At 38.3% G+C, this 25513-nt stretch overlaps 1 protein-coding gene across 4 annotated transcripts in view; it reads right to left on the bottom strand.

Moving 5' to 3' along the window:
• Positions 1-25513, bottom strand: part of LOC128690944 (uncharacterized) — a 78699-nt gene that overhangs the window by 12481 nt on the left and 40705 nt on the right. For 3 of the 4 annotated variants that reach the window (XM_053779736.2, XM_070088398.1, XM_053779738.2), the window contains exons 10-12: positions 23736-24047; positions 12864-12961; positions 4884-10086 (exon numbers count right to left, since the gene is read on the bottom strand). In XM_053779736.2, coding sequence (XP_053635711.2) covers positions 9976-10086; positions 12864-12961; positions 23736-24047 — 521 coding nt within the window. In that variant the 3' untranslated portion in view covers positions 4884-9975. Of the gene's footprint in view, positions 1-4883; positions 10087-12863; positions 12962-23735; positions 24048-25513 lie in introns of those variants that run through there. The other variant, XM_053779737.2, reaches the window with a different exon arrangement.

Genomic DNA, 25513 nt, shown 5'->3' with positions numbered 1-25513 from the left:
GAAGCATTTCCCAAACGTAACAACACTGAAAAAAGTCAACCAAGAACTCTACTGAGGTATGATTAATAACAGCATTTTGTTCTCTGACCTAGACCCATGATAATACCGTCAATCCTAAATGCTCAGAGACAAAACTGGAATACAATCTGAAAGGAGCAGATTCCTGAAAGTGATAGAAGAATGTACAGAAGAGTCTGCAGGTTCACTGTCCTGAACATCAGAATGATCAAGGATCCAGCAAAAAGACTACCTTTATACTAACTGAAGAAGTGACATGAAATGAATGTGAAGGACAATGGGATGCAATGAGTCAAATCTCCAAGGAGCTTGTAATGCACTTTTCTAACTCAGAGACCACAACAAAGGAAGAGAAGCAATATAGCTGATAACTGCAAGAAGTGCACAGAACTCTGCTGTAAAAATATAAGCCATATCCAGAAATTCATTAATTCATCATCCAACAAATACATATTTTTTTCTTTTTGGTAAAAGTACAATTGCATAAAATTTTAGAATTGAATATATACCATTAATGATCTTTGCAATTCTATTTACAGCAGATTATATAAATTATTTTGAAAAAATATTGAAAATTACAGATAAAACAGCCTGGCAAAATGAGTCTAGCAAATCAACTCCCCAAGTTAATACTCCTACCCACCATACTTGTCCACTAAAGAAATTAAATTTTTTTTTGTCTTAGACGGTTATCACTTTTATGAAAAATACTTTAATTTTCTGATATGCTCAAGATGAACAACTTATTTAACCCTTTAACTGTATCCAATGTACTAGTACACATGTGCTGGTACTGTGTCTGATGTACATGAGAGCCTAGCTTTATGGCGCTTCAATACAGACATTTCAAATTATGACCAAAAATTTGTTGATACAGCTCCCTGATTCAGTATTACGGAATCTGTGTGCAACTCTGTTTGCATTCTCCTTGAGCTCCACGTCTCTTGATTTTGTCTGGAAGCTTTCTAAAATTTCAAACATTTTAAAGTTATTGCATATTTTACACATACTCTGGTAATTGTACCTAGGTATACCTGTACCTAAATAAACTTACAAATTGTGCTGGTATGGAGGTACACATTAAAATCACTAAGAGTGTCTCACTAATGTTGAAGACACAATAAGCATAATAATAATAATAATAATAATAATAATAATAATAAGTAAGTAAGTAAGTAAGTTTATTCAGGTATACACAAATACAGTTACATAGAATTATCATACATAGCAGCATATGTGTAGAGAACCTAGGATAACCCAAAAAAGTCAGACAGAGTGACTTATTTCCATTAGGTAGTAAGTTGGTAGACAGCAACCACCCAGGGAGGTACTACCATCCTGCCAAGTGAGTGTAAAACGAAAGCCTGTAATTGTTTTACATGATGGTAGGATTGCTGTTGTCCTTTTTTCTGTCTCATAACATGCAAGATTTCAGGTACGTCTTGCTACTTCTACTTACACTTAGGTCACACTACACATACATGTACAAGCATACATATACACACACCCCTCTGGGGTTTTCTGCTATTTTCTTTCTAGTTCTTGTTCTTGTTTATTTCCTATTACCTCCATGGGGAAGTGGAACAGAATTCTTCCTCTGTAAGCCATGCGTGTTGTAAGAGGCGACTAAAATGCCGGGAGCAAGGGGCTAGTAACCGCTTCTCCCGTATAAATTACTAAATTTGAAAAGAGAAACTTTCGTTTTTCTTTTTGGGCCACCCTGCCTCAGCGGGATACGGCAGGTTTGTTGAAAAAAAAAAATTATAGGTAGTAGGTTGGTAGACAGCAACCGCCCAGGGAGGTACTACCGTCCTGCCAAGTGAGTGTAAAACAGAAACCTGTAATTGTTTTACATGATGGTAGGATTGCTGGTGTCTTTTTTCTGTTTCATAAACATGCAAGATTTCAGGAACGTCTTGCTACTTCTACTTACACTTAGGTCACACTATATATACATGTACAAGCATGTATATACACACACCCCTCTGGATTTTCTTCTATTTTCTTTCTAGTTCTTGTTCTTGTTTATTTTCTCTTATCTCCATGGGGAAGTGGAACAGAATTCTTCCTCCTTAAGCCATGTGTGTTGTAAGAGGCGACTAAAATGCTGGGAGCAAGGACCTAGTAACCCCTTCTCCTGTACAAATTACTGAATTTAAAAAGAGAAACTTTTGTTTTTCTTTTTGGGCCCTTGGTGAGATACGGCTGGTTTGTTGAAAGAAGAAAGATTAGCCCTTTGAAGGTTGACGGGCCTTCTCCCAAACTTGTTCACAGGGTCGAAAAATTTTCGAAAAAAAAAAAAAAATATTTTTTTCTTATGAAATGATAGAGCATATTTTTGTGAGTGTTACAGGCCAAAGAAAAAAAAATTGTGATCAATACTTGCCGAGATATGGAGGTGTGAAGTTGACAGAAAGTGAGCAGCTTATGGCAACATCGCCGACTACCAGTCACACGATAATAGTTTATTATTTTCTACTTTTTTCTTTTATTTTTTCAAGTAACTTTTATGGCCTGTGAGACCAATATAAGCCATATTTTGGTTATATATACACTCGTTATATACTACACAATAACTGTACAAACATTGACAGATAAACATTTTCACCTGTTTTAGTCCCATACTAATGTCTAGAAATATATACAGTGAACCTCCGGATTAAGTAACATTTTTTTTATTAAAATATTGGCTCGGTGAACATCACTGAACTCTGTACAAGTCATTCGTGTCGGGGCCGCTCAGGCCCCATTGTTTACCAGCCAGTGAGGATGATCCCACGCGTTCATACGATACATTTTGTATAATCCATTGTTTTTAGTGCTTGTAACTGCTAAATAAGCCACCATGGGCCCAAAGAAAGCTTCTAGTGCCAGCCATCCCTTTGGTAAAGAGCTGAGAGAGAGGGGAGAATGTGCCTTTTTCAGTGATTCTGCAATATGTACGATACTAAAGCAGCAGGAGTCTATAAAGGCTATAGCGCCAGCCAGTGATAAAGTGTAGCATTAACAGTGTAGCAAGTTAAGTGATTAATTGATAGAAAAAGGACAGCACGAAACTAACTCCTCCATTGTTGTTGGAGGTATATAGGGCTACTGACTAGCACCGCCACCTCTGCTGCCTCTTGCTGCCGCCTTCACCACCACTATGTAAGGCTTATCTTTCAGTGGCCCTTATACACCCAACAACAAACAACACACCCCCACTTGTGACATTCTTAATGCCATATTTTATTCATTCTAGAGTATATATCATGTTTCTTGTTATTAATACTGTTTATTATGTCATATTAGATGAACTGTGCTAGATAAATAAGCCATAGAGCTGATATTATTGTCATATTGAAGGACTATCTTGCCCTGTCTCCCAACACAATTCCTAACATATGCCAGAAACAGACCTCTCTGGAACACTTTTCTGAGCAACAGGAGTCCAGTGACTCTCAAGCTGGTCTTTTTTTTTTTTCTTTTTTTTTTAACAAATCGGCTGTCTCCCACCGAGGCAGGGTGACCCAAAAAGAAAGAAAACCCCCAAGAAAATACTTTCATCATTCAACTCTCTCACACAATAACTGTTTTTGCAGAGGTGCTCAGAACACAACAGCTTAGAAGCATATACACGTATAAAGATACACAATATATCCCTCCAAACTGTCAATATCCCGAACCCCTCCTTTAGAGTGCAGGCATTGTACTTCCCATTTCCAGGACTCAATTCCGGCTATATAAAAATAACCGGTTTCCCTGAATCCCTTCACTAAATATTACCCTGCTCACACTCCAACAGATCGTCAGGTCCCAAATACCATTCATCTCCATTCACTCCTATCGAACACGCTCAAGTTGGTCCTAGTAGCATTAAAAAACAAAGGAGGGAAGTAACCCATGGTAAGGACTTGGTACCTGAAGTCTTTATGGAAGGGGATTTCCCTTCCAAACAATTGTAAACTCCTTCATCCTCTCCCCTCCTCCCGTCTTCCATACATCACCATGTCTTCAATAAAGGTAAGTGTGATGTTGTTTTATTCTTCATGTATCATTGTTTTCTGTGTAGGTAAATGTATATTTCATGAAGAAAACATTCTTTTTTAATACTTTTGGGTGTCTGAAATGGATTAATTGGATTTCCAGTATTTTTTATGGGGAAAATTAATTCGGAATAAGTCAGATTCGGGATAAGTCACTCTCTCTGGAACAGATTAATTATGTAACCCTGGGGTCCACTGTACATAGTATTTATAGGTCCCAGCAATGTTTTGGTGGGGATGGGAGTGTGGGTTTGTGTAAACAACATGGCTGGCTAGCTGGCTGGCTGGCTGACCAGCTGGCCGGCCAGCTGACTGACCAGCTGGCTGGCTGGCTCTGTCTCACAGGTACACATAAAGAAAATTATACATAGTGTAAATTACCTAAGATACATGGGAAGGAAGGGGTAAGGGAGGTTTTGTGGGCGAGGGGCATGGACTTCCAGCAGGCGTGCATGAGTGTGTTCGATAGGAGTCAATGGAGACGAATGGTATTTGGGACCTGACGATCTGTTGGAGTGTGAGGAGGGTAATATTTAGTGAAGGGATTCAGGGAAACCGGTTATTTTTATATAGTTGGACTTGAGTCCTGGAAATGGGAAGTACAATGCCTGCACTCTAAAGGAGGGGTTCAGGATATTAGCAGTTTGGAGGGATATGTTGTGTATCTTTATACGCATATGCTTTTAAACTGTTGTGTTCTGAGCACCTCTGCAAAAAACAGTGATTATGTGTGAGTGAGGTAAAAGTGTTGAATGATGATGAAAGTATTTTCTTTTTGGGGATTTTCTTTCTTTTTGGGTCACCCTGCCTCGGTGGGAGACGGCCGACTTGTTAAAAAAAAACCAATAATAATTGAAGCATGGTGTAAGAGGTGTGTGTTACTCATCTTATCACTCCACTAATGACAGTGGTGACATTTGATGAACGTCATCTTATCTTATCACTCCACTAATGACAGTGGTGACATTTGATGAGGGTACACTGCCTTCTCTTTGTTTTCACTTTACACAAACATGTCTGTCTGTCTGCTTGCCTCTCTGTCTCAGAGGCACTAGTGAACCAACACGTATTACGCATGATGCAGTGCGTCACATCTGAGTCCTGATACTATTATCTGCCAGTCTGGAATTTTTGGGTTATCCTAGGTAATTTACACTGTATAATTGTATTTATGTGTACCTATGAGACATACAGCCACCCAGCCACCCACCCACCTGACCAGCCAGCCAGCCAGCCACCTGTCCAGCCAGCCACCCAGCCACCTGACCAGCCAGTCAGCCAGCCACCTGACCAGCCAGCAAGCCAGTCACCCAGCCAATGCTGTTTACACAAATTCACACTGCCTTCCCCATCCCCATAATGCCTTCCCTATCTTCAGTGACACTTCAATCTGTGTTAGAACTATCACTTGGGAAGAGAATAGTCTCAATTTGAGGAAGAGTGAGGTCTTCTTTACCACTTGGCTTGGTGACAAGGCACACTGAATTAGCACTCCCACAATGCAATGCAGGTGCCTAGATTTTTTTTCCTACTGAGCACACTAACCACGCAGACCCATTTTATCACATGTAGGCCTAACAGCTTTCTCCCGCTCAATTTGAAGGCGCTAGAATTTATGCGTACAAGTACATCACCAACCCTGGCTGCAATAACGTACTTGTACATGTTCTCCTCACTTTCATCATAACTTCTTATTATGATTTGTTCATGGGTATATTTCATGTGAATAATCTCCTAGACTCAAGCCACATATCCTATGGAATATTATAATATGCACTGAGAGTCTGTGGAGACAAAGAACTTTATCCATGGAAGAAAAGAGGGCAATGTACGGGAGTATAGTTATACCAACGCTCTAACATGGTTGTTGCAACAACCAGAAGGCTGAAGGCAGTGGAGATGTTGCGTCTGAGGGCAATGTGTGGTGTGATATATAATGCAGAGAATTCATAGTTTGGAAATTAGGAAGAGGTGCAGGATTACCAAAACTACTATCCAGAGGGCTGAGGAGAGGTTGTTGAGATGATTTGGACATGTAGAAAGGATGGAACAAAATAGAATGACTTGGAGAGTGTACAAATCCATAGCGAAGGGAAAGCAGGTAAAGGTCAGCCTAGGAAAGGTTGGAGGGAGAGGGTAAAGGTTTTGTGTGAAGGGCTTGGATTTCCAGTAAGCATGCATGAGCACATTAGACAGGAGCGAATGGAGACAAATGGTTTCTAGGACTTGACGTGCTGTTGGAGTGTGAGCAGGGTAATATTTATGAAGGGATTCAGGGAAGCTGGCAGGCTGGACATGAGTCCTGGAGATGGGAAGTACAGTGCCTGCACTTTCAAAGAGGGGTGTTAATGTTGCAGTTTTATAAATGTAGTGTAAGCGTGCCTCTGGCAAGATTGTGATGGAGTGAATGATGATGAAAGTTTTCTTTTTAGATTGACCCTATCTTGGTGGGAAACGGCCGATGTGTTAATAAGATAAAAAATTCTACTGCTAGCTTAATATACGATAGTGTAAACACATTATCAGGCTTTTATATGCCTGATAACATATTTACCGCTTTACGGTGGTAGCCTGGAACCTAACCCGCCATATAAGCTGGGCCCTCCTGTACAAGTATGCACAATTTTTTTGGTCCCACAAATCTGCCACCTGCCAATATTTTTTACCTCAGGGCAACTCTTTGGTCTTCTTCCATCTACAGTGGACCCCCGCATACCGTCGGCATCACATAACATTTAATCCGCATACCGCTCGCTTTTATCGCAAAAATTTTGCCTCACATACCGCTCAAAAACCCGCTCACCGCTGTTCGTCCGAGACGCGTCCAATGTGCGCCCTTAGCCAGCCTCACATGTGCCGCCGGTGGCATTGTTTACCAGCCAGCCTCCGCGGTAACATCCAAGCATACAATCGGAACATTTCGTATTATTACAGTGTTTTTGGTGATTTTATCTGCAAAATAAGTGACCATGGGCCCCAAGAAAGCTTCTAGTGCCAACCCTACAGCAATAAGGGTGAGAATTACTATAGAGATGAAGAAAAAGATCATTGATAAGTATGAAAGTGGAGTGCGTGTCTCTGAGCTGGCCAGGTTGTATAATAAACCCCAATCAACCATCGCTACTATTGGTGGTACAGCTGCTGCTGCTGCTGTATCACCGTCAGCTGCTGCTGCTGCTGCTGCTGCACTGTCAGCTGCTGCTGCTGCTGTAGCACCGTCAGCTGCTGCTGCTGTTGTACCACCGTCAGCTGCTGCTGCTGCTGTAGTACCGTCTGCTGCTGCTGTAGTACCATCTGCTGCTGCTGTAGCATCGTCTGCTGCTGCTGTAGCACTGTCAGCTGCTGCTGTACCACCGTCAGCTGCTGCTGTAGTACCGTCTGCTGCTGCTGTAGCATCGTCTGCTGCTGCTGGAGCACTGTCAGCTGCTGCTGCTGCTGTAGCACTGTCAGCTGCTGCTGCTGTAGCACCGTTGTTGGTGTGGCTTATTGAGAATACCAAGAAACAATTAACCCCAGAGGATTTGCCACCCAGGATAACCCAAAAAAGTCAGTGTCATCGAAGACTGTCTAACTTATTTCCATTGGGGTCCTTAATCTTGTCTCCCAGGATGCAACCCACACCAGTCGACTAACACCCAGGTGAACAGGGAAAAATGCCTGGAACTAGTGCTCATATTGGTGAATTTAAAGCCAGCAAAGGTTGGTTTGAGAGATTTAAGAATCGTAGTGGCATACACAGTGTGATAAGGCCTGTTCTGGAAGAAAATGCCAAACAGGACCTACAGTACTCAGGAGGAAAAGGCACTCCCAGGACACAGTGTCTCATCAGTCATTGCTGCATCTTCAATAAAGGTAAGTGTCATTTATTCTTCATTTAGTAGAGTAGTACATGCACAATATATATTGTGCATGTACTACTCTACTATTGTGCATGTATCCTTCTCTTTGTGTGTAGGAAAATGTATATTTCATGTGGTAAAAATTTTTTTTTTCATACTTTTGGGTGTCTTGCACGGATTAATTTGATTTCCATTATTTCTTATGGGGAAAATTCATTCGCATACCGATCATTTCGCATAACAATGAGCCCTCTTGCATGGATTAAAGTCGCTATGCGGGGGTCCACTGTATTCATACATTTGAAAAAATCTAAGGCCAGCAGGGTGCACACAATGTATCATGATTAACTACTCATTGGGATGACTAAGTCCTATGTACTAGTATGCCTCACTAGCAAAGGTAAACAAAAGAACCAGGAGCTGTTGCTCTACCAACAACTTCACTACCAGCAAACAGGGTGCAAGTGAATCTAAGATACAGTGGTACCCCGAGTTTCATACAGCTCCGAACTCGAACAATTATGTAAGTGTATTATTGTAAGTGCTTTTGTGCTTTTGTAAGTGTATTTTTGGGGGTCTGAAACAGACTAATCTAATTTACATTATTCCTTATGGGAACAAATTCGTTCAGTAACAGCACTCGAACAGCCTTCTGGAACGAATTATGGTCGAAACTCGAGATACCACTGTATCTTATTCAGTCCAAATTTATTACAATTTCATGATCCTAACAGTAGAATTCAGCCACAAAGCACACTAGGTATATAACCCAGGATAACCAAGTAAAGTCAAACAATGGGAATAATTTCCATGCTCTGAAGAGCAATACACGTGGAAATAATTGTAATATTACAAATATTCATTATACATAGCCTTAGAAGACCAAAATAGTAAATAATAATATAATATAATAACAATTATAAAGTATATATACTGTATACATAGCCCAGTAAAGTCAATCAATATGACTCATTTCCATGTTTTGAGGAGTATTACACTCTGAAACAATTGTAACATTACAAGCATTTCTTGTACACAGCCTTAGAAGAACAAAATAGTAAAACAAATAAAAAAGAATAAAAACCAGTCATACCATTTATACTCCAGTTATTCCAAGTGAAGCACTGCTTGAAGTGCTTTAACACCTTGCAACACAACTAATATTATAAAAATTAGTATATAAAGTGTTAAACATTAAAATAAATTTAAAAACAGAAAACCAATCATACATTAACCTCAATAAATTGTAAAATGTAAACACTGCTAGCACTTCAATGCCAGTGTTGCCAATTAGTGATAATTTTTTTCAACAAATTCAACATACCATAAAATCCTAAGTTTTTATCCAAGTCCACTCATTTTAGTCTTATTTGATACAAAAAAATGAACTCACAGTAATTTTTTTTCCAGGGTCTTTCACAGTTAAAGGGTTAAAATAAGTTTAGTCTCTATTGTCTATATAACTGGATTAACATCATGCCAAATCGTAGAAACATTCAGACTTCTTATGCAGAGTACTAATAATATATCAATTCGTTTTAGAACTAAGAATATTTCTCACACTTTTAAATATTCATTTTAATATTACAGTTACTGTCAGAACAAAGTCAATACATCTGAAGCCCTTTTGTATAAAATCATTTATAAAAAAAATTAGTTAACACTATTTATCTGGAACTACCCAAGAGGTAACTGCTGACTTTAAACATAGTACAGTACAGTAAACCCTCAATTTAGTGAATTTTAGAAATGCAAGACAAAATCCACTGGGTCTACTGATTTGGAAACATTGGACAAAGTCCACTGATTACAGGACTGCCCATTATTGTTACAATAATGGTAAAACAATCTCATCTCTATCCATCATAATTGCCATTATCAGTCTCCCTCTCCCCTCCCCTCCCTATTAGTCCATTAAATTCAGGGTTTACTGGAATACATTAAATTACAATAGCCTTTTGGAATATGACCAAGCAAAATCAAACTTATTCATATCATGTATGACAAAATAACACAGCTGTGCCATATGAGATCATTACAGTACAGTGCAAATAAAAATTTACCCTGGCAAAAGGAGCTTTCGGTATAAACCATTATTCTAAATCACGAAGGTTGATTGTTGACTGAGGATCAGTGGTGGGATCTGAGAGGAGATCATGACCCATTAGTGTTTCTTGATAAAGCTCGCTAGCAACACCATCATCCTGAAAAAAAAAAAAAAAAGGATATACAAACAGATGTGAAAATACAGGCACAAAGTTCTGACATGTTGATATTAAATCAGTAGCAGGAACCTTTAATAATTAATTAACACTGTTGCATTCATGCAGGGAAGCCGTATAACATTAAACAAGAATATACAGTGCTCATCATTAACCCTTTGACTGTTTCAGGCCCCTTTCTGAAACTGTCATTCTATGTCGTTCAATTTTTGAAAAAAAAAAAAAAAATTATTTTTTCTTATGAAATGATAGAGAATCTTTTCCCGATGGTAATGACACCAAAAGTTTGAAATTTGGTCGAAAACTCATGGAATTATGCTCCTGCGAAGTTAGCGGTCTCGGCGACATATGCGTACCGGCGATTTCGCCGACTTTGAGCCCTATTTTCAGCCAATTCCATTGTTCCAGTTGACCAAACTCATAGCTATTTCTTTAGAACTCCATTTTATCTATCAGCTGAGTGCAGGAAACCTCCCATTTACTAATTTGGACTACCCAATATGGTGGTCAGAAATTGGCAATTTGGCCAATTTCACGCAAACTAAAAAAGATGCCAATTTCAAAATAGGGTCCAGAATAAACAAGGTAGACATTCATGGCACTAAAATAACATATGCTCTGTTCATTAGTCACATCTCTAGGCCCCTCTTATATTATTGCTTTCTATTTTGATTTTTTATTCATACAAAAAAATACAAAATTTACTGTTATGCAGACTACTGCATTATTGTAAAAATGGTATAAATAATATCAGTGCACTAGTGAAAGAATATTAGACTCCCCAGTTGACGTGTATTGGACGTGTGGTGTGATTTATTTACTCCTGAACATTGGTAAAAATCGAACATTTCCGCTACTTTGAGCTCAGTTTGAAGGTCGTTTTCATCGTCAAAGTAATGAAAATCATCTCTCTTTCTGTAATATGTTTTCCATTTTATCACCTAAGACCATGAAAACGCGAATACAACGATAAATACTATACGAAAATACACCTCAAAGTCGCCGTTTTATTCCAAAAAAACGATCAGTTTTTTTTTCTCATTACGCAATGTGTTCTGCAGGATTTTTTTTATGTGGTGCACACTGACCACACAGACCCATTCTCTCACATGTGGGCCTACCAGCTTTCTCCCGCTTTTATGTGGTGCACACTGACCACACAGACCCATTCTCTCACATGTGGGCCTACCAGCTTTCTCCCGCTTGATTTGAAGCCGCTAGAATTATTGAGTATATAAACCTCAGAAACATTGGCTCGTAAGACGTATTTATACGTCGAAAACAGTCAAAGGGTTAAAGTACTCAGGGTATATGCTCAGCATACCTCAACGCCCAAAGTAATACCCTACCATAGCAAGCTTGTCAATGGGACAAAAAGTTATATGATTTGCAACTCAAAGTGGGATGTCTTAGGATTCCCTAATGCTACTGAAGTCCTACGTCTTAGGCGCCTAGGCTTGTGTGTTAGATGGTTTCTGTGTTTGTGGTACCTATATGCAGTATGGTCTTTGGAGCTTAGTTTGTCAGACATTTTTGCCTAGTGACACATTAATATAAGCAGGAGAAAGTTGCTGACACAAGAGACAATTGCAGGGATCATTGAATTACATAAAACAGGCCATCAAATGAAGGAAACAGAAGCCACTAATATGTGTTAGTATCGAGCAAGAGTTTGGTTGTGTCCGTTCCTTGAAGACAGTGTTGATGACATGACCAGACCAAAAGCACATCCATAAAAGCCTAAAAAATTACCCCACTAACATTAACTGTAATAATGTAACTAGAATGGCAAGACACCACAAAATCTGCTGCTCAGTGGCTTCCTAGCTGTGAGGTACCCTTCTTTGATGAATGACCAGGATATTTCCCAGACTTGAACCAGTGAGAACCTCTGGGCTATGACAGAGATCTACAAGGAACAGGTTATCAGCCCACTCGTATGGCTTTAGGATGTCACCTGTAAGTCATGGGTAAATCTAACCCATGAAACCCTGAAGAATGTGTGTTAATCACTTCCTACATGGCTAAATTATATTGTAAAAAGAATGGATGACCTTTCATTTCTTCTTCTTCAAGTCATCCTGCCTCAGTGGGAGTAGGCCAGTGTGTAAAAAAAAAAAAATTGAAAACATAAATTATGATCAAGTGGATTAGTAGTCCACTGTATGTCGATAAAGCTCCCTGCATGAGTGAAACAGTTAATTAATAAAGACTTCATACTGCTTCTGTGTCTTAAATGTCCAGTTATATATCAATCTGGTTGATGATCTAATACATCATTTATGCCCAATAAAATCAACTGGAGTCATATTTCACAAGCATCTGATAGGATGACACATTTATTAAATTGCTATAGCAGTTTTCCTCTTCTCTATAAACTCCCTTTTCTACCCCTGTCCTGAGTTCTATTCTGTCATCTGGGGAAGTTTCCCTTTCTACCAAAAACACTTGATGTAATTCAGAGAAAAGTTATTTGTGTTATCAGTTTCTCTAGTACCCTTGAGCTTACCAGTAAGTAAATTTATTCAGGTATACACAAATACAGTTACATAGATTATCATACAAAGAAGCATATGTGTAAAGTACCTAGGATAACCCAAAAGAAGTCTGACATATTTCCATTGGGGTCCTTTGCTTATTTCCCTTTGCTTATTACAAGCTACCCCCAGCAAAATTCTACTTTATTCTCTGTATTGCTGTTATTATAATTTTCACATTTCATCTAAATAAATTTACAAATGTGAGATAAATTCATTTACCTGTAGAAGGGCAGACTGAAGATGTGCTGTGGCAGACATTGTTACTGCAGAGGCAGATAAAACTACATCATTGGTAAAACTCACAATTCCTTCCCCAGCTGCAAATAAAACATTATATGTATATCATTTATATCCAAACACAAGTGCAAAAAACATTGGTTAATAATAAAACAATCATAGACACACTAAAACAGCAATTAAAGTAAGTACAGCAGGGCCCCACATATATGGCAGGTTAGGTTCCCAGGTATCACCGGAAAATGGACATCGCCGGAAGCAGAACGCCATATTTTCCACTTATAAATGCACATAAATGCCAGATAACAAGTTTACTCTAACATATATATGTACTGAGTTAACAATAAAACTAGGCATTTAAAAAACAATAAAGTAAAATACACACACAGCATACTTATTACTTACCTTAAAATATTTGTAGTCTTAATGTAGGGTGAGAGAGAAGTATTTATTGTATGAAGTCAGGTGTGGTATGTAAGGTAGCCCACCTGGCCACCCCATCAACACGTAATATACAGTGGACCCCCGCATAACGATCACCTCCGAATGCGACCAATTATGTAAGTGTATTTATGTAAGTGCGTTTGTACGTGTATGTTTGGGGATCTGAAATGGACTAATTTACTTCACAATATTCCTTATGGGAACAAATTCTGTCAGTACTGGCACCTGAACACACTTCTGGAGTGAAAAAATATCGTTAACCGGGGGTCCACTGTACTATGACCTTCAAAGCGCCTTAAAGTGATAAAATGCACGTACAGCACACTCATTACTTACCTTAAAATATTTGTAGTCTTACTGTAGGGTGAGAGGCAAGTAGTATTTATTTGTAGGAAGTCAGGTATGGTAGGCTTCATGACCACCCCACCCACACGTAATATACTAGGACATTTAAAGTACCCTAGAGCGATAAAATGCATATACAGTACACTCATTACTTACCTAAAATTATTTGTAGTCTTACTGTAGGGTAAGAGGTGAGTAGTATTTATTGTAAGAGGTAAGATGTGGTAGGTATGGTAGTCAGGTGTGGCAGGTATGGCCACCCCACCTACATGTAATATACATTTAAAGCTCCCTAGAGTGATAGAATGCATATGCAGTACACTCATTACTTTCCTGAAAATATCTGTAGTATTAATGTAGGGTGAGAGGAGAGTACACGAGATAAAACGAATAAACGAGAGAGAGCGAGAACAAGTAAATGAGAGAGGACAAAAACGCGGAGTATGTAAACAAGCAGACAAATGCGTCTGGTTATGGTTGATGCATGTTCGTTTCCATGTTTGTGAAGCTTATACCCTAATACAAACACTTTATATTGTGCACAAGTTGTCTCCACGCTGGTACATTATTATTATTATAATAAAAAAGAAGCGCTAAGCCACAAGGGCTATACAGCGCTGCCACGCTGGTACAGTAGAATAAATAAAGAGCAACACTACCATTCTTGTGTAACACCCTTTTTAGAAGGAATGACACTCTGAGTGAAGGCATATGAAAGGAATAATTTTCTACAGTTACTCCCAGGAATACTATTGTGTACACCTTTTCTTTGGTGTTGAACTACAGAAAATATTATTCTTTCCGACACTCTGACAAGATGACTGGGAAAAACACCTCATATTTATGCTACCTTATTCTACTGTGGGGTGAATTTATCATGCTTATATGTTATGTAGCATGTTTATTAAATAATTCTGAAAAAATATCATAGATGGATTAATGAAAATACGTATATTAACATAATATACAACATTTAATGCGCCTCAGAGTGATTATTATTGAGTATTATTATTATCATTAACCCTTTAACTGTTGCGACACCAAATCCTAAAGTGTCTGTGTCGCAAATAATTTGGGAAAAAAAAAAAAATTCTTATGAAATGATAGAGAATCTTTTCCTAATGGTAACAACACCAAAAGTATGAAATTTGATGTAAAGCTTATGGAATTACGCTCTAGCGAAGTTCGCGATCTTGGCGATATACATACATCAGCAATTTTGCCCGCTTTAAGCCCTATTTTTGGCCAATTCCATTGTTCCAGCTGACCAAACTCATAGCTATATCTTTAGAACTCCATTTGTTCTATCGACTGAGTACAAGAAACCATCCATTTACCTATTTCTACTACCCAATAAAGTGGTCAGAAATTGGCAATTTGGCCAATTTCACACAAATTAAAAAAGGTGCCAATTTCAAAATAGGGTCCCTGAATAAACAATGCAGACATTCCTAGCACTAAAATAACATTTTCTCTGTTCATTAGTCTTGTCTCCAGGCCCCTCTCATATTACTCTTGCTTTCTATTTTGAATTTTTTTCACACAAAAAATAGAAGGTTTACTGTTATGCATCTTAGACATATTACTCTTGCTTTCTATTTTGAATTTTTTTCACACAAAAAATAGAAGGTTTACTGTTATGCAGACTACTGCATTATTGTAAAAATGGTATAAATAATATCAGTGCACTTGTGAAAATATATTAGACTCACTAGTTGACATGGACGCGTGGTGTGATTTGTTTACTCTCGAACATCGGCAAAAATTGAACAATTCTTCTACTTTGAGCTCAATTTCAAGCTTCTTTTCATTGTGAAAGTAATCAAAATCATCTCCATTTCTGTAATATGTCTTTCATTCTATCAACTGAAACCAAGAAAACAAGAATACAACCATAAATACTATACGAAAATACACCTCAAAGTTGGCATTTTTATCCATAAAGACGGTCGGATTTTTTTTTCTCATTATGCACTGCGTGCTGCAGGATTTTTTCTCTCATATGTGGGCCTACCAGCTTTCTCCCGCTTGATTTGAAGCCACTAGAATTTTGGCGTATTAATACGTTTGAAACACTGGCTCCTAAGATGTATATATATGACTGAAACAGTCAAAGGGTTAACATAGCATCTTCAAGAATAATAAGACACTCTTAGTGGTTTTAATGTGTACCTGCATGCCAGCACAGTGTGTAAGTTTATTTACGTACAAGTACACATAAGTATAATTATCAGTGGAGATGTCATGTCTGAGGGCAATGTGTGGTGTGGATGTACTGCAGAGAATTCGTAGTTTGGAAATTAGGAGGAGATCCAGGATTACCAAAACTATTATCCAGAGGGCTAAGAAGGGGTTGTTGAGGTAGTTCAGACATGTAGAGAAGATGGAACTAAACAGAATGACTTCGAGTGTATAAATCTGTAGTGTAGGAAAGGCAGGGTAGGGGTCAGCCTAGGAAAGGATGGAGGGACAGGGTAAAGGAGGTTTTGTGTGAGAGGTGCTTGGATTTCCAGCAAGCATGCATGAGCATGTTACACAAGAGTGAATGAAGGCAAATGGTTTTTTAGAACTTGACGTGCTGTTGGAGTGTGAGCAAGGTAACATTTATGATGGGATTCAGGGAAACTTGCAAGCTGAACTTGAGTCCTGGATTTGAGAAGTACAGTGCCTGCACTCTGAAGGAGGCATGTTAATGTTGCAGGTGATGGAGTGAATGATGGTGAAAATTTTTCTTTTTCAGGCCACCCTGCCTTGGTGGGAGAAGGCTGATGTGTTAATAAAAAAATATATAAAACATGAAATAATTTTAAAACACTTGAAATTTTGGTAAGTTTTGAAACATAATGGAGAGACGTGGTGCTCATGAGCTCATGGAGAATGTAAACAAACCGGGTGGTACGCAGTGACCATATTAGAGTCAGTTGGGTGGAGCCATATAGTGAGTTTTAGTCATATGTAATTTGAAATGTCTGTATTAGCAGAACACCGCAAAGCGGAGCCCTACTCTACTGTACTGTAAAAAGAAAAAGTTTTTTATTTAGTAATTATTACCTCATTTTCTACTTTTCAAACATGGAAGTCTAGACAGTTATATCAACTACATTTTAATTACATTAGGGCAATTAAGAGAGGCAATCATGGTCTTTCGTGCCAATAAATAATGATACAATTGTAATGCATTAATTATGAAGATGGAAGATGTATATGCTCCTCAAATACTTAAAATACGTATAGGAGGGACCTCGATTTACAGTACTTTGCTTTAAGGCTTTTCGCTAATGCAGCAGTTTTCAATTAAACCCATTCTTCATTTATTCAGACTTCCTACAATAAATATATTAACCACTCACTATAAGCTGAGGATGAAAACATGTTACGGTAGGTAATGTGTTGGAGCTGTTGGAATGTGAGCAGGGTAACAGTTTGTGAAAGGATTCAGGGAAACCAGTTAGCCAGACTTGAGTCCTGGAAATAGGAAGTACAATGCCTGCACTTCAACCCTTTGAGGGTCTGTCCCATAGTTCTGGATTTATGAAGGATGAGGTTAATCATAGAACTGATGAGGGAAAAAAGGTGAGTGGTGCGTTGAGGTATATGTGGAGTCAGAAAACGTTATCTATGGAGGCAAAGAAGGGAATGTATGAAAGTATAGTAGTACCAACACTCTTATATGGGTGTGAAGCTTGGGTGGTAAATGCAGCAGCGAGGAGACGGTTGGAGGCAGTGGAGATGTCCTGTTTAAGGACAATGTGTGGTGTAAATATTATGCAGAAAATTCGGAGTGTGGAAATTAGGAAAAGGTGTGGAGTAATAAAAGTATTAATCAGAGGGCAGAAGAGGGGTTGTTGAGGTGGTTTGGTCATTTAGAGAGAATGGATCAAAGTAGAATGACATGGAAAGCATATAAATCTATAGGGGAAGGAAGGAGGGGTAGGGGTCGTCCTCGAAAGGGTTGGAGAAAGGGGGTAAAGGAGGTTTTGTGGGCGAGGGGCTTGGACTTCCAGCAAGCGTGCATGAGCGTGTTAGATAGGAGTGAATGGAGACGAATGGTACTTGGGACCTGACGATTTGTTGGAGTGTGAGCAGGGTAATATTTAGTGAAGGGATTCAGGGAAACCGGTTATTTTCATATAGTCGGACTTGAGTCCTGGAAATGGGAAGTACAATGCCTGCACTTTAAAGGAGGGGTTTGGGATATTGGCAGTTTGGAGGGATATGTTGTGTATCTTTATATGTGTATGCTTCTAAACTGTTGTATTCTGAGCACCTCTGCAAAAACAGTGATAATGTGTGAGTGTGGTGAAAGTGTTGAATGATGATGAAAGTATTTTCTTTTTGGGGATTTTCTTTCTTTTTTGGGTCACCCTGCCTCGGTGGGAGACGGCCGACTTGTTGAAAAAAAAAAAAAAAAAAACCATGCAAGATTTCAGGTACGTCTTGCTACTTCTACTTACACTTAGGTCACACTACACATACATGTACAAGCATATATATACACACCCCTCTGGGTTTTCTTCTATTTTCTTACTAGTTCTTGTTTTTGTTTATTTCCTCTTATCTCCATGGGGAAGTGGAACAGAATTCTTCCTCCATAAGCTATGCATGTTATAAGAGGCATTTAAAATGCCAGGAGCAAGGAGCTAGTAACCCCTTCTCCTGTATAAATTACTAAATTTAAAAAGAGAAACTTTCGTTTTTTCCTTTTGGGCCACCCCACCTCGGTGGGATACGGCCGGTGTGTTGAAAGAAAGAAAGATTTTTGGGTGTCTGTAACGGATTAACCGTAATTACATTAATTCTTATGGGAAATATTATTTTGGTTTTCGGCCATTTCAGTTTTAGGCTGAGCTTCTGGAATGGATTACGGCCGGTAACTGAGGATCCATTGTATTTTGAACTTTGTGTGAAATTGGTCAAATTACCAATTTCCGGTCACTTTACTGGGTAGTTGAAATAGTTGACTGGGCAATTTGTTGTGCTTAACAGATAAAATGGAACACATACTAGCGAAATAGCTAAGAATTTGGTCTAATGGAACAATATAATTGGCAGAAAATAGGACTCAAAGCGGGCAAAATTGCTGATGCACAAATATCACTAACACAGCTAAATTCGTGAGCGTAGTTTCACCAATTTTTGATCAAATTTCATACTTTTTGTTTTATTACCTTCAGAAAAAGATTATCTAGCATTTCATAAAAAATAATAACTTCTTGGACCCTGTGAGGAATTTTAAGATTGGGGTCAAGGCCCCTCAAAGGGATAAAGAAGGGGTTTGAGATATTGGCAGTTTGGAGGGACATCTAAACTGCCATATCTGAGCACCTCTGGAAAGACAGTGAATATGTATGACTGATGGTGAAAGTGTTGAATGATTATGAAAGTTTTTTCTTTCTTCTTGGGTCATCCTGCCTTGGTGGGAAACGGCCGATGTGTTAAAAAAAATATATATATGCAATAACTTTAAAACACTTGAAATTTTTTAAAGTTTCCAGACATAATCAAGAGACATGGGGCTCATGGAGGATGTAAACAAACAAGAGTGGCACACAGATGCCATAATAGCGAATCAAGGAGCCGTGTAAACAAATTTTTTTGTTATAATTTGAAATGTCCATATTAGAGAATTGCTGTAAAGCAAAGCACTAAAAAGCAGGGTCCTACTGTATATGAATTAAAACATTCAAGCTACTCAACAATAATAATACCTAAGTTTTGACAATTTAAATACGTTCATAGGAAGCATCAGGTTCGACGAGAGGAAAAGAAGGGAAGCTCCAGTTCTTTGGATCAAGAGCCCTTTACAAGCATAAAGGCACATCCCTTTAAAACACACAAACACTCGAGAAAATTACTTTAAAATGTTTTAATAATAAATTAATTTAAAATTCCTTCAACTAAAAACGAGTAACATGGTCAAACATTTAAATGTGAGGGGAAAAAAAAAAGGTGAGCTGAGTTAAGGCATGTATAGAAAGAAAAGTTTATCTAAGGAGGCAGAAAAAGGATTGTATCAGAATACAGGTATACCTAAAATGGCACCTCGCATTAAAGTGCTTTGCTAATACAGTGGACCCCCGGTTAACGATATTTTTTCACTCCAGAAGTATGTTCAGGTGCCAGTACTGACCGAATTTGTTCCCATAAGGAATATTGTGAAGTAGATTAGTCCATTTCAGACCCCCAAACATACACGTACAAACGCACTTACATAAATACACTTACATAATTGGTCGCATTCGGAGGTGATCGCTATGCGGGGGTCCACTGTACAGCATTTTTCAGTTACATTGATGTTCATTATTTTATGCAGTGGTGTGCACATTAGCTGACTGGCACCATTATGATATCTGCGTTCAGTATGTTTACAGCATTTGTGCACTTCATATCTCGGTATCGTATTCTGACAATTTTCAAAATTTTTATTTGTGCTATTGTTATTATTGTAATTATTACAGTATAGTGGCCTCTAATTTAATGCTAGTGAAAAGAAAAGTCACAAGTCTTTTTAAATCAAAAGCTTAAAATGATCAAGCTTAGTGAGAAAGGCATGCTGAACACTAAAATAGGCCATAAGCAAGGTTATGTGCAACAAACAGTTAGCACAGTAGAGAACTCGAAGGAGAAGTTCTTGAAAGAAATTAAGTGCCTAGTGCTATTGTGCATTTAATAAATGATAATGCAAACATGTTTTCAGGCTTTTATATGCACTGGCAGGTGAAAAGGTTGTGATTCACTGTATGGCAGTGGTCTGCAACCTAACCTGCCTTATTAGCAAGGTATGCCTGCCTGTATGGTGGTACCAACACTTTTATATGGATGTGAGGCGGTGGCTAGTCAGTGGAAATTTCGTGTTTGAGAGTAATGTGTGGGGTGAATACCGTGTAAAAGAATTGAATCATATAAAGGGTACAATTGAGAAGGCTTGGGAAGGGATGTTGAGGTGGTTTGGGCATGTAAAGGATAGAGGAGATAGATTGACAAAGAGGGTATACATATCTTGGGTGGAAGGTAGGAGGGCTAGGGTTGTCCCAGGAATGGTTGAAGGGAGGGGATAAAAGAGGCACTGAGTCATAGGGGCTTGAGCATCCAGCAAGCTTTTGTGAACATGTTTGACAGGAGTGAATGGAGACAAGTGGTTTTTAATGGACATTCTATCGGAGTGTGTGAAAGGTTAACATCTATGAAGGGATTCAGGGAAACTGATTAGCTGGACTTAGTCCTGGAGGTGGGAAGGGCAATGCCTGCACTCTGAAGGGGGTGGGATAGTGCTGTATGAGGGTAATCTGACTGTGATGTCAGCACACTTCTGGAACAATGGTGACTGAATGAAAGATAGTGAACATGTTTTCTTCTTTGGGTCACTGCTTTGACAGGAGACAGCCATTAAGTTAAAAAAAAAAGAGAAAGTAAGTACAGCTACAATAAAAAAATAATAGCCTCCTATTCTTGGCATAGAATCTACCATATAGCACTTTTTTTTTTCTAACATGTCGGCCGTCTCCTACCAAGGCAGGGTGACCCAAAAAAGAAAAACTTTCACCATCATTCACACATAATCACTGTCTTTGCAGAGGCACCCAGATATGACAGTTTAGATGTCACTCCAAACCCCTCCTTTAAAGTGCAGGCATTGTACTTTCCACCTCCAGGACTCAAGGGCGGATGCAGTCCGCATTTTAACGACATTTTTTTTATGAACCGATTACGTTCATTTTTGGTGTACTATTAGAAGGTTATATCGAGTATCCTGTGCTGAAGTTTCAATCATATCGGCCAAAAAGGAAATGAAATATGCAAAATTTACGAAAAATTACATTTGGCAGGGCACATTTTCTCAGTGGTACTTGGACAAGTGGTTTTGACACTTGCTGCTGATAGAACACCTCTAATTCCATCAATTGTCGATTTCAATTCTAAAATAAACCTTATCTTCATGCTAAAAAAAAATAAAGTTTCATAACTTTTTTGATATATTGGAAGATGTCGGCCTTGTTGTCCACATAAATCTAAAAATATTTTGGATAGTTCAGAAACACGATCGCTACCTCGTAAAGCAATCATTCTCCTATGTTTGTTGTGAAAAATCAAGTCAATTCAATCATAAATAAAGGTGATCTTCCCCTAAATAGGTAAATAACTTACTTTCGAGATATAGGCCGAAGCGCGCGGCACCCCCGCTGCCCGGGAAATAATTTTTTTCCCCGAAAAATTCGCTTTATTTTACACTTTTTGCGTGACCTACGACTGTTTATTACAGTTAACCATTGTAAATCCGTTTTCTCTCATCACTGATGAGAGAGGTCGGACCCTCTCTTCACCTTCAGGGGAAATATCGATAGAAATTTTTTCCTCGGGGCGTCATATTATGCTATACATGTATATATTTTTTTTAAGGTGTACTTTTTATGTTTATATGCTATTATTATATTGCATTATATCATAATAGATCAATTGTGATAGATAAATAAGCCTTATAATTGATATTAGCGTGGGTATGGAATATTTTGTTGGCTGGAGGTGTCCGCCATTTTGTGCACTATTCCCAGGGGTTCCCGATTGGTGCCGTGACCATATTAGCTCCGCCCACTCGGGAATGATCTCAGATGGTGAATTTGTATTATATTTTACACAAAGATATACGAAAACGATAAAAATAACACGGGGAAAAACGTAACAAAAACGTCAACAAAGCTGAGTCAGCGCTTCTTACGCAATATGTTGCGTCAGCGCTGTCACCATGCCTGTTATAAATGGCTGTAATTCCTTTTAGAAACATCGTACAAGGATAATAATTATACCAGCGTGTAGCCAGAAAGTTCAGCTATTTTTTGGTAACAATAACTCAGTTTTCATATATTTTCGAATTTTTTTTTGCTCCGCGCGCGGGAACCATGAATCTCCCCTCAAGTCCAGCTAACCAGTTTCCCTGAATCCCTTCACAAAATATTACCCTGCTCACACTCCAACAGCTCGTCAAGTCCCAAAAACCATTTGTCTCCATTCACTCCTAACATGCATGCTGTATGTCAAAGTTCCTTGCCCACAAAACCTCTTTCACTCCCTCCGCCATCTTTTTCAAGAATGACACCTACCCTTCCTCCCCTCCACTACAGATTTATACACCCTCCAAGTTATCCTCTTTTGTTCCACCCTCTCTTAATGACCAAACCATCTTAACAACCCCTCTTCAGCCCTCTGAATAATACTTTTAGTAACTCCACACCTCCTCCTAATTTCCACATCTGCAAATTCTCTGCATAATATTTACACCATACATGACATAACATCTCCACTGCCTCCAATGTTCTCCTTCCTGCAAGCATTTACAACCCATGCTTCACACCTATATAAGAGTGTTGGTGCCACTATACTCTCATACATTCCCTTCTCCATAGATACCTCAATGCACCACCTACCCTTTTTCCTTCATCATTTCTATGGTTTACCTCATCCTTCATAAACCCATCCTCTGACAAGTCTACTCCCAAATATCTGAACATATTCACTTCTTCCATAATCCTTCCCTTCCTCCAATGTGATATCCAATTTTTCTTTACGTAACTCATTTGATACCCTCATCGCCTTAATCTTATCTATGTTCACTTTCAACTTTCTTCCTTTACACACCTTCCCTTATTCATCCACTACCTCTGCAACTTCTTTTTAGAATTTCCCAAAAGCACAGTATCATCAGCAAAAAGTAAATGTGTCAACTCCCATTTTGTATTTGATTCCCCATAACTTCATCCTACCCCTCTCCCAACACCCTAGCATTTACTTCTTTTACAACCCCATCTATACATATGTTAAAGAACCATGGTGACATTACACATCCCTGTCTAAGGCCTACTTTTAGCACTTACAGTACTTATCTACAAAAAATCACAATTTTCTACTATCCAGCAGGATAGATGTAATGTTCTTTTCCATTCTTACACAGCCTTACACATCCTTCCTCATACCAACTCACACAACCCAACTTGGTTAATAAAATATGCAAAAGTGAAATAAAAAGACAATGTTTAAGCATATTTTTGTGATTTTGAAAATATATCATCTTACTGGAATGGTCACTGGATGTATGGCAACCAAGTTCTGCCATCTTCTTCGCCAAGTTAAGCTGCTGCCTTTTTTTAGCACGCTGAGAGCGAATAACATTCCCTAAAACATCTGTACGAGCAGAACCACTAGACGCAATAATGTTTTCTGTGGCGTCCTTTGCGATGGCAGCCATATCAAGGGTATCCACTTCTGCCCCACTGCCACTGGGTGCTGTTCCAATAAGCGTGTCTGCCATACTGACGTCCATACTGTCAATGGCATCTGCTGCACTTCTTCCCTCCATCACAATAATTGGAGGAATATTATTCCCATCTACAAAGAGTATACAAAACATTGAAGTCAAAAAATCAAAGTAACTCATCAAATCAAGAACTATATTGTAATATAATTTGAATATATTTCAAATATATACTTCAATACTGATCAATACAATTTTCAAAACAAATACAAAATACATGAGTAGGAATATAAGACTATATACTGTACATGGAATAAAGTCACAACCCACACGTGATATTTTAGCATGCAATTTAATCACAATGAAAGAAATACAGTATATGCCAAGTAATTTTGAAACCCTAACATGTACAACATTCAAATTGCTGGAAGAGATAAGAAAATTTTTAAAATTTAGAGAGTATTAGATTCAAAGTAGAACACCAGCATGGATGATCATGCATTGCTAATGTTTCAAAGAGGCATACAATACAGGAGCTCCCCATTTCTACGGCAGGTTAGGTTCCAGGCTACCGCCGTAGCCTGCACTTATATGCCGTTATCAGGCATATAAATGCCTGATGTGTTATCAGGCATATAAATGCCTGATAACAAGATTACACTATCGTATATTAACCCCTTGACTGTCGCAACCCCAAATCCTGAGGTTGTCTCTGGTGTCGCAAAATTTAAAAAAAAAAAAAAAAAAGAGAGAGAGATTCTCTATCATTTCGTAAAAAAAAAAAATTATTACGAAATGATAGAGAACCTTTTCCCAATTGTAATGACACCAAAAGAACGAAATTTGACAGAAAACTTTTGGAATTACGCTCTCGTGAAGTTGGCAACCTCGGCAGTATTTATGAATCAGCGATTTCGCCCACTTTGAGCCCTATTTTTGGCTAATTCTATTGTTCCAGTCGACCAAACTCAGCTATTTCTTTAGAACTCCATTTTTTTCTATCGATTGAGTACAAGAAATTGCCCATTTACCAATTTCATCTACCCAATAACATAGAAAATTGCAATTTGGCCAATTTCACGAAAATTAAAAAATATGACAATTTCAAAATAGGGTCCAGAATGAACAATGCAGACATTCCTGGCTCTAAAATAACATTTTCTATGTTAATGAGTCACATCTCCAGGCCCCCCTGATATTACTCTTGCTTTCTATTCTGAATTTTTATTCAAACAAAAAATATAAGATTTACTGTTATGCAGACTACTGCAATATTGTAATAATTGTATAAATAATGTCAACCCATTCATGACTGCATATTAGAATGGCTACTTGGACATCTATTGGAAAATGACATCATTTGTTTACTTTTTAACATCGGCAAAAATCAAACATTTCCCCTACTTTGAGCTCCATTTCAAGGTTCTGTCAGCATAGGATTGTCAGACTCTGTCAGTTTTTTTCATAGTAAAACCAATCAAAATCACCTCTATTTCTATAATATGTTTTCCATTCTATCAAATGAGACCAAGAAAACGAGAATACAACCATAAATACTATACGAAAATAGACCACAAAGTCAGCATTTAAAAAAAAAAAA

Source organism: Cherax quadricarinatus, chromosome 24 (genome assembly GCF_038502225.1).
Source record: "Cherax quadricarinatus isolate ZL_2023a chromosome 24, ASM3850222v1, whole genome shotgun sequence".
Classification (NCBI taxonomy): Eukaryota; Metazoa; Arthropoda; class Malacostraca; order Decapoda; family Parastacidae; genus Cherax; species Cherax quadricarinatus.
Note: the sequence above shows the minus strand (reverse complement) of the source record. Positions and strands in the feature narration are given on the sequence as shown.